At 39.4% G+C, this 8,817-nt stretch overlaps 2 protein-coding genes across 4 annotated transcripts; one reads left to right on the top strand and one right to left on the bottom strand.

Moving 5' to 3' along the window:
• Positions 1 to 208: 208 nt before the first annotated feature.
• On the bottom strand, positions 209 to 1,719 carry ppil1 (peptidylprolyl isomerase (cyclophilin)-like 1). Its single transcript, XM_052077337.1, has 4 exons — positions 1,529 to 1,719; positions 1,173 to 1,327; positions 974 to 1,042; positions 209 to 519 (listed from the first exon to the last, which is right to left on the bottom strand). The coding sequence occupies exons 1-4, from the start codon at positions 1,582 to 1,584 to the stop codon at positions 299 to 301; spliced, it is 501 nt and encodes a 166-aa protein (XP_051933297.1). The 5' UTR covers positions 1,585 to 1,719; the 3' UTR covers positions 209 to 298.
• A 771-nt stretch (positions 1,720 to 2,490) lies between these two features.
• eno1b (enolase 1b, (alpha)) lies at positions 2,491 to 8,814 on the top strand. 3 transcript variants are annotated; one of them, XM_052077335.1, is made up of 13 exons: positions 2,491 to 2,641; positions 2,798 to 2,891; positions 2,964 to 3,059; positions 3,935 to 3,993; positions 4,094 to 4,163; positions 4,500 to 4,633; positions 5,353 to 5,575; positions 5,667 to 5,864; positions 6,899 to 7,100; positions 7,210 to 7,318; positions 7,408 to 7,466; positions 8,555 to 8,661; positions 8,692 to 8,814. In XM_052077335.1, the coding sequence occupies exons 2-12, from the start codon at positions 2,807 to 2,809 to the stop codon at positions 8,622 to 8,624; spliced, it is 1,305 nt and encodes a 434-aa protein (XP_051933295.1). In that variant the 5' UTR covers positions 2,491 to 2,641; positions 2,798 to 2,806; the 3' UTR covers positions 8,625 to 8,661; positions 8,692 to 8,814. The 3 variants fall into 3 exon arrangements, with proteins under 3 accessions (XP_051933295.1, XP_051933296.1, XP_051933294.1); XM_052077336.1 differs by having other exon boundaries at positions 4,554 to 4,633; positions 8,555 to 8,814; XM_052077334.1 differs by having other exon boundaries at positions 8,555 to 8,814.
• The last annotated feature ends 3 nt before the right edge of the window (positions 8,815 to 8,817 follow it).

Raw genomic sequence — 8,817 nt, 5'->3', positions numbered from 1 at the left:
TTGGACTTTATGATGATTACATTTTTTTTGGTAGTTTTAGCGGTGTCCTTACAATTGATACTGCCTCACTATTAACGGTAAAAAGGTTCCAAATGTCGGGTGTGTATAGTACAAGAGGTAGTTTGTGATGTGTGTAAAAAAAAAAAAATAAGAAACAAATATATTTTGTTTGTAAATGAACTCTGTTTAAAAGCAATAGATGTTAAAAAATGTTTACATCTGTCAATTTTATTTCAACAAAATACAAAAAAGTTACTTCAAAACAGGCAGGCCTTTAGAAAGTATGCATTGACAAAAATTAGTTGGACACAGAAGCTGAGATAATCTTTACATCATCAACAGGTCGATCTTGCCCTTTGGTTTCCACCAGCCCAATCCGGTTCAGCACTCCCATGCCCTGGTGCACTCTTCCAAAAATGCTGTGCTTTCCATCCAGCCACTGAGTGGGTCTGAGGGTGAGGAAAAACTGACTTCCATTCGAATCTGGTCCTGCATTGGCCATAGCTATTATACCAGCACCTGAAGAAGAGGGGTAAAAAAAAGATGTAAAGCTCTAATTTTTGGTGTCAGAGAACACAGACAGTGCAACCTTAACTGAGGATGTTAATTTCAACACTCTTTAGATTTTGAATTGTTAGTGTTGCAAAACGGCATTGGTTCACCACATCTTCCACTTGTGTTTGGAGATTGAGCAATTGTGTGTTAAACTAAAGCTATACGTGCGTGCTGCAACACACTAATCGATATTAATGCAACTTTGTCACAAAAACCTAATTCATATGCTTGAGCTGTTTTTAATCTTAGACAATAGTGACAAAGTGCTCAACAAATTCCAAATGAAACAACATAATATGCAGCTCATTAAAGACCACAGTTACTCTAAAGTCATGAATGTATATTATTATATTTTGGAACAGTGACGTAATTTATAATCATTTATTCATACTTCATTTCTGACTGAAGTGCTACTTACCAGTGAATTTAAGTTCTGGGTGGAGTTCATCTTCAAACTGTTTCCCAAATATGGAGGCACCACCACGACCTGAAAAATATATATCAAGACATCTTTGAGTAAAGTTATTATGAGCTTTAATTAAATCGTCAGGACGTTTCGTGACTTGACATTTGTCCATGGCCAGGTGCTAGACACATTGCAAGACAGACGAACCAACCTGTGCCTGTCGGGTCTCCACCTTGCACCATGAAGTTCTGTATTATCCTATGGAACTTTGTGTTATTGTAATATCCTCTTCTAGCCAGTTCAGCAAAGTTTTTGCAGGTCTTGGGTGCATGTCTCCAGTACAGTTCCAACACAATTGTCCCCATTCTGCAGTGTAATGTAATTATAGCATGTATGAGTTACATTAATGTTTATGCAAAACTTAAAAAACCTAAACAGTTACAAATAAACACTTGAGACGTAAAGGGTAGATATACAATGTAAAAATAAATAGAAAGCAGTAGTACAGAACACAGCACAGACTACTGCAAACTAGCGCGATGTCGTAAATGTATCGTAAAAACATACGTCGTCTCCAGTGAAACAGTGGGAGGTTGCCATGTGTCCGGAGGTATACCTGACATTATACAGTATTATCCAAGCTATTAAAAATATATAACACAATTTTAAACACACTTCGTTTAACAACAAGCGACGCACGCTCATTCAAACACTCTCTGGGTGTTTCCGCTTCCGTAAAAACGTCATTTCCGCCATCAGTCGAATTTAAGCATGAAGTCCTCTCCCTTATTGCACAATTCGACGCATGCTACATAGAAGGTGTTAAATCAGACTTCATCGGTAATCATATAAGTACGTGGGCCCGAGCATGAACATTGTACTGGAAAGCCTCTCAAACTGGGTCCAAGTCGAAGGGGAAAAATAGTGCAGTCCTCTACCCTCGACGTCATCGTCGGGTTTCAAAAGACATCACTCGACAATAGCGACCCCCGTAGGGACACAGACTAAATGGCATAACATCAAATTCACAACGAAAGAAAGTTTACAAAATTATAGACATTTATCTACAGTATTTGTATTTATTATTACATTAATTTCGTTTCATGTAACAGCAGGATTTGTACTGACTGCGCAGATATGCGGCTATCCCCAGGCATGAAGTCATTGGTGATATGTTTGAGATGCTTATAAAATGATATTCCTTTATTTATATAAATAAGCAACTCATGAAGGCAGGTTTGCTGGAGGTTACAATGTGTTTTAAGGACTACAAAAAATAATAATAATCGCGATCTATGTTGTTTACATTCGAAATTAACGTGCAACTATTTCTCACTGACTTGTGATCATTGCAATACACTTTACTCATTTCCGCAAAACTGTATGTCTACTATTGAATGGGAATACGATCCACAGCCGTATGCATCTCTTGAGTTCCTTACTATAATTTAAGGCTCCACTTTTAGTCCACGACAGTTGAGGTTTTCAACGACAGTACTGTCCCACATACCTTTGCTGAGGCAGATGTAGCTACTGTACTGGTGCACTTGAACTGTCATGTGACTAATCAGATAAGGACATCTAATCCAATAAAGAAAGGTGCAGCATGCTAAACTTGAAGCTGGGTCAAGGTATTTTTTTCGTGGAAGCCTCACATATAGGAAGGAGTAAATAAAAGAGGTGAGTCTGATATATTTTCTCAGGAAATAGATAGAATTTGATGTAGTTATTGTGCTTCTGCTTGACATGTGGCTCAGTGTGTAGGTCCATGTTAAGAGATAGAGTTCGATGATATATGTCAATATAACTCATTCCTCTTTCTCGTCTATTTCAAAGTGCTCCGTTATGTCCATTCTCAAAATTCATGCCAGGGAGATCTTTGACTCCCGTGGGAACCCCACAGTGGAGGTTGACCTTTGCACTGCTAAAGGTAAGGGGACTGAAAGGTGTGATTTTTGCTGAGGGTTACAACTTCATAGTTTGTTTTCTGTGCTATTCTTAGGATTATTCAGGGCAGCTGTACCAAGCGGTGCATCCACTGGAATCTATGAAGCGTTGGAGCTGCGGGATAACGACAAGTCACGCTATCTTGGCAAAGGTTTGTGCTCTTTAGTTCTATCGTGGAAGAATATGTTTTATGATGCCAAAGGGATTTCTGAAACAAGTATCACAGGGGTAAGACTTGTTGTCGTCAATGAAGAGGTAAGAATAAATCCAGAGCTTCATGGGGCCACATGGCAAAGAGTCTTGAGGTATTGTTAAACATTAGTCTGTATTAATTTACTAGTAATTCGCTACCAATAAAGAGAGATTCTCCTTTCAGTGTTGTCTTTCTCTCTTATCAACTTGGCCTAAGAACTCAGTACCAATAGTAGTAATAAGCTTTTCCGGCTTTGAAATATTAGATGTGAAGGGAAGTTATACTGTTTGAATGTTGTCTTTACTCTGTATATTCTCCGTAATCACCCATCAAAGCTTTTCATGTTTTTTTTAATGCTTCTGAACTATGACTGCATGCAATATTATGAGCAAGTACGAAAACTATCCACTCATCTACTGTATTTTCTAGACCACTTCATCATGTAACTAGAGTCTATCCAACTGACTTTGGGTAAGAAGTGGGGTACATTCTGCCCAACCTGCACTGGTCGCCAGTCATTTGGAGGACAAATAAAGACAAACGGCCATTGAAACTCACATTCACGCTTTTGGGCCACGCAAACTACACATTGAGATGTTCTAGCTATCAGAGATTCCAACCCAGATCTCCTGACTTTGTGGCAGATGTGATTCCCACTACCATACTCTCCTGCATAAATGAAATCTGAAATCTTTGCGGAATACAAAAACAGTAAATTTTCATGGCCCACGAGAGTTCCAGTTGGTGTCATGCACAAATATCACTGGTGAATGTCATGCTGATTATTTGGCTGTATTCTTTGCAAAGATTTGATATTCACTTTGTTACCACAGGTGTCTCACAGGCAGTCGAGCACATCAACTCATCTATAGCACCTGCACTTGTTGGCCAAGTAAGAAATTCATCGTTCATTCATTGAATTTGCTTGCTTAATTTCTCATTGTCACCATACTGGCTTGGTATTGACGCCTTCCTCGTTCACTCCTTTTCAGGATGTATCTGTGGTCGAGCAAGACAAAATCGACCAGCTGATGATCGACCTGGATGGCACAGAGAACAAATGTAGGTGGCAGTTGTTATTGTCACATTTTCTAAACATTTATTTATTTATTTTACTTACTGAACTTTTATTTTTCGTTGAGTATGGCCTTAAACACCCGTGTAGTTAGACTGAGGTCACGCGAGGACTACAGAGCTTGTTTCTTTTCGCTGAAAAACATCCACTCGAATGCGATAGATAGATAGAGAATTTCAATTGACATGCCCTAGTGAGGATCAAGCGGTTCGGAAGATGAATGAATGAATGTCTGTAATGTTTCCTCATTTACCGTCAGAGTTTGTGTTTTGTTATTTTTTTGTTGTGTTTTGTTTTCACTGTTTTTTCTTTACGTCCAACAGCGAAATACGGTGCCAATGCTATTCTGGGTGTGTCGCTGGCTGTTTGCAAGGCAGGTGCAGCGGAGAAAGGAGTCCCTCTATATCGTCACATTGCTGACCTTGCAGGAAACTCCAAGGTCATCTTGCCTGTGCCGGTGAGACTTTGTGCTGTGCATTTTGCTCACAACAGTATTTCCCCAAAAAGCGGCCCGTGCAGTAATGTACACTCTGTCCCAATTAATTATCGCATGTCTGCCATTTGAATAAATCAACAGTGTACCTCAAATGGATGCTTCTTTTTTCTCGTCAGGAAATAATTAATCAGTCGTTGGTGTAATTGTCCGAATTGCCTTTGCTCTTGACTGATATCGAGCCACGCTGCAAAATTGACAAACAATTTTGCTACTCCAAGAACACCTTATCTCAGATACAGGCCGTCCCACATCTCGTATCATTTCATAGTCTCATAATATTCTCGCTCGAAAGAGGTCGCATTTTAAATCAGAGGTGTAAAAATTAACCAAGTTCAAAGGAGACAGGCCTTTTTTTTGGAATGAATGAATGAATGGCATTGTTGATACACATGTTAATTGTATTCCCTGCCAACTAGTGGAAGAGTTTTGAGGTTGTTTTGTCTGTGACTATATGCCACTGGCATAGAGAGATGAAAAGTACAGAATCATTCTGGGACAGATGGAGTGAAATGTAATAATTTCTCAAGGCACACCTGATTATCTCTCACAGCACAGTGGTTGGGAATCAGTCGCTTTAACAGACACGAGCTACTTCTTGCTGTTGTCCACTTTAGGAGGAAATATTGTGTATTTTTATGTAGTTGTTGCTTTATACCGCCTCTATTTGTCACCGCCACCAGGCCTTCAATGTGATCAATGGCGGCTCACATGCAGGCAATAAGCTTGCCATGCAGGAGTTCATGATCCTTCCGGTTGGCGCCAGCACCTTCAGGGACGCCATGCGCATTGGAGCCGAGGTCTACCACAATCTCAAAAATGTCATCAAGAAGAAGTACGGCCAAGATGCCACCAATGTGGGCGATGAAGGTGGCTTTGCTCCAAACATCCTGGCGAACCAGGAAGGTAACTGCACTTGACTCAATGTTACCTGTAGCCTCTTACGTCATATCCTTTCCTTTTTCTTCATATTTGAATGCATTGTTTTACATCGCAGCATTGGAGTTGATCAAGGAGGCCATTACCAAAGCAGGATACACAGACGAGGTTGTGATTGGCATGGACGTGGCAGCCTCAGAATTCTACCGGGAGGGAAAATACGACCTGGACTTCAAGTCTCCCGACGAGCCGTCTCGCTACATCACTCCTGATAAGCTGGCTGACCTCTACAAGAGCTTTGTGAAGGATTATCCAGGTCACCTCCTCTGAACACGATGTTTGTTTACACACTATTCAAGAGCACACACGTTTTGGGGAGTAGTTGGTGCTTATTTGTCCAGAAAGGATTGATTGCTGTGTTAGAAAGCAGTTGTGTTGTTGCTAATAACCAAGGCGGATCATTCGACAAATGATGACTTGGGAAAAGTGATTCATATGTGGAGTAATTTTATGAGCAATTTGTTGAAATGACTCAATATCACGAATCATTTTTCCCCATTCCAAAATGAATGGAAATATCATTCAGCAATTCCAGCCTACACCCCCCAAAACAACAAAACATTGTTTAGTAGTAAGATAATTAAATAGTATGTAACAAAATAAACATTTTGTGCATCATGATTATTCCTTTGCGGCTCATTCTGGTGTGCATGACTTGGCCACTGGGAAGCAGTATAATACAGTCATGCAAACAAAAATGAAGAAGAATTTCACAACTATTACCAGTCACTCATTATGCTGCAGTAACATTAGCCTGTTATTGCAGGGGATAAAGAATATGTGCCTATAAATATTCTTATATTGTTTGTTTAACTTGTCTTGTTTGTGTTAAAATATCAGTTGCTTAAAGCGTTGTAACACTGCCACATTGGCTAGTTGCTAGCCCGTCTACGGCATGTTTCGTTGTTTGTTTAAGCTAGGCACTTTTTTAAAAGGCAAAGCTGTGTGTATTTGTTTTTAAAACACATCTTTGCTTTATATTTAGCTTGATAGTAAACTTTGACAAACACTGGCATTAACCGTTACATTGTAAATAAAACACCTGGCAGTAAAATAGACATTTTTTCCATAGTTAACACCCACACCCACACCCACATATATATCTATACAGTATTCAATATTATTGTATTATTAAGATCAATATATTTTAAAAAATAGTCTTCATGTAGTGTACATGGAAAGTCAAATGTGACTCTTGAGCACTAACCTTTGCCTACCCCTGGTTTAAAACCACCAGACTTGTCTGAACTGCTATCCTCGCAAAATTTATGAACATGTCTCAATTCACAGTGGTGTCCATCGAGGACCCATTTGACCAAGACGACTGGGCCGCCTGGAATGACTTCACCGCCGGCACTGACATCCAGGTTGTCGGAGACGATCTCACTGTGACCAACCCGACTCGCATCTGCAAGGCAGTGGAGGAGAAGGCCTGCAACTGTCTGCTGCTTAAAGTCAACCAAATTGGCACCGTAACAGAATCTCTGCAAGCGTGAGTTGACATCGCCTTGACTGTAACTTAACGGTTAGGTAATGCAACGTAACAATCTAATAGGCCGTATCATCTGGAGGGAATTAATGGTACCTTCCTGGTCTTTCAGGTGCAAGATGGCCCAGGAGAGCGGATGGGGAGTGATGGTCAGCCATCGCTCTGGAGAGACTGAGGACACCTTCATCGCAGATTTGGTGGTCGGCCTGTGCACTGGACAGGTAGAGACACCACGGGCAATTAAATTCCAAAATACTGTCTTAAGGAACAAACCCAATACCCCGACACAAAACTTTTTTCACACTTTTAGATCAAGACTGGGGCACCTTGTCGCTCTGAGCGTTTGGCCAAATATAATCAGATTCTCAGGTGAGTCTCCTGTAAACATCCATCCATCCAAATCTATACCATTTCTAAAATGGGGAAAAATGCAAATAAAGTGTCATTATTAATAATTAATGATAATTTATGTGAAGACACTGGTCATGTTATGGATTCCTCACACTTACGACCAACAATAAATATCAGGATGCAACTCTGTAACTTTGTGGGGGCTGATGGGTCCCCAATGCAGAGTTCAAATATTAACACTGCACTTAAATATCGGAAAATAAATTAAATTACTTGAGCAACTCAATTGAAAATGCATTTCACGGAAAATGTACTTCAGTTGAAGAAATTCAACAAACAGTTGAAGATTAAATGCAAATATATTGTATTTAAAAACTAAGTACAACTTAAATGTACTTACGTTCTATACATGAAAAGTAAAAAAACAACAAAAATCACTGTACTGGATTTAAAAAATAATATTTAAATAGGCCGTATTTTTAGCTATGAGCAGCATATGAGAATATGTTTGATTTAAATGTTTTTTGTATTTAATTCAGGGATTCTTTCATTTCCCACTAGAGGGAGCCCACATAGTACTAGTGGAACTTGCAGCACACTGAATCACAGATTTAGAACACTGGACATTTATTGAGGAGAGAGTATGAATTATTTTGGACACAGGAATATTTGACATGTTTTATTTGACCTTTCTTGTGCCATCTACAGCTGAAGAACACCCACACAACAAATACAAACGGGCTTTAACTGAACATTTTGCTAATTCATGAATCCTTTTTGGTTTAACTGTACTGTATAGTCGTTGGATTTAATGAAATAATTTGAATGTATTGTATCTAACTGCTCAAGGGGAAATTCACTGTTGTCTTTGCTGTACAATATATCTTTGCTGAGCACCACTCAGAGATGTCATGTTATCCAATGCCTCGTGCATTCATGCGCTAACACCACAAAGAACTAAATGGCCTACATGCCGACAGGAGAGTACTGTCAGAGTGGTGTCGCAGCTCACCGGTGTTGCATGCGTGAACTTCTGCTGCTTATGTCTTGCTCAAAGGCACAAATAATCTGTGTGTGAAAATAATTTGACGTGTTTTTAATTATAGAATTGAAGAGGAGCTGGGAGACGAAGCAATTTTTGCAGGGAAAAACTTCAGACAGCCATTGGCAGAGTAAATTTACGCCCCAAACCAGGAAATGCAAAAATTACAATAACTAAAGATGAAGCGCTGAAAATCAAAATGAGTGTTTATTTTATTTTTTTAAAACATCTGTAGTAAATTAAGATTTCTTCACAGCTACAATATACTAGTGACAAGAATGCCCGCTCTTGGAGATATAGTCAATAAAAGACTTTATGACACGATGT

The sequence above is a fragment of the Hippocampus zosterae genome, chromosome 9 (genome assembly GCF_025434085.1).
Source record: "Hippocampus zosterae strain Florida chromosome 9, ASM2543408v3, whole genome shotgun sequence".
NCBI classification, from domain to species: Eukaryota; Metazoa; Chordata; class Actinopteri; order Syngnathiformes; family Syngnathidae; genus Hippocampus; species Hippocampus zosterae.
The sequence above is the reverse complement of the archived record's forward strand: the minus strand, read 5'-3'. Positions and strand labels throughout refer to the sequence as shown.

Excerpts from the sequence above, each read along its gene's own strand:
- ppil1 (XM_052077337.1), bottom strand. The coding sequence starts at position 1,584 with ATGTCAGGTATACCTCCGGACACATGGCAACCTCCCACTGTTTCACTG. Across the intron at positions 1,328-1,528 it reads ACTGTTTCACTGGAGACGAC|AATGGGGACAATTGTGTTGG; the intron begins GTATGTTTTTAC and ends ATTACACTGCAG. Across the intron at positions 1,043-1,172 it reads TGGAGACCCGACAGGCACAG|GTCGTGGTGGTGCCTCCATA; the intron begins GTTGGTTCGTCT and ends TATATTTTTCAG.
- eno1b (XM_052077335.1), top strand. The coding sequence starts at position 2,807 with ATGTCCATTCTCAAAATTCATGCCAGGGAGATCTTTGACTCCCGTGGG. Across the intron at positions 4,164-4,499 it reads GGATGGCACAGAGAACAAAT|CGAAATACGGTGCCAATGCT; the intron begins GTAGGTGGCAGT and ends TACGTCCAACAG. Across the intron at positions 5,865-6,898 it reads CTTTGTGAAGGATTATCCAG|TGGTGTCCATCGAGGACCCA; the intron begins GTCACCTCCTCT and ends CTCAATTCACAG.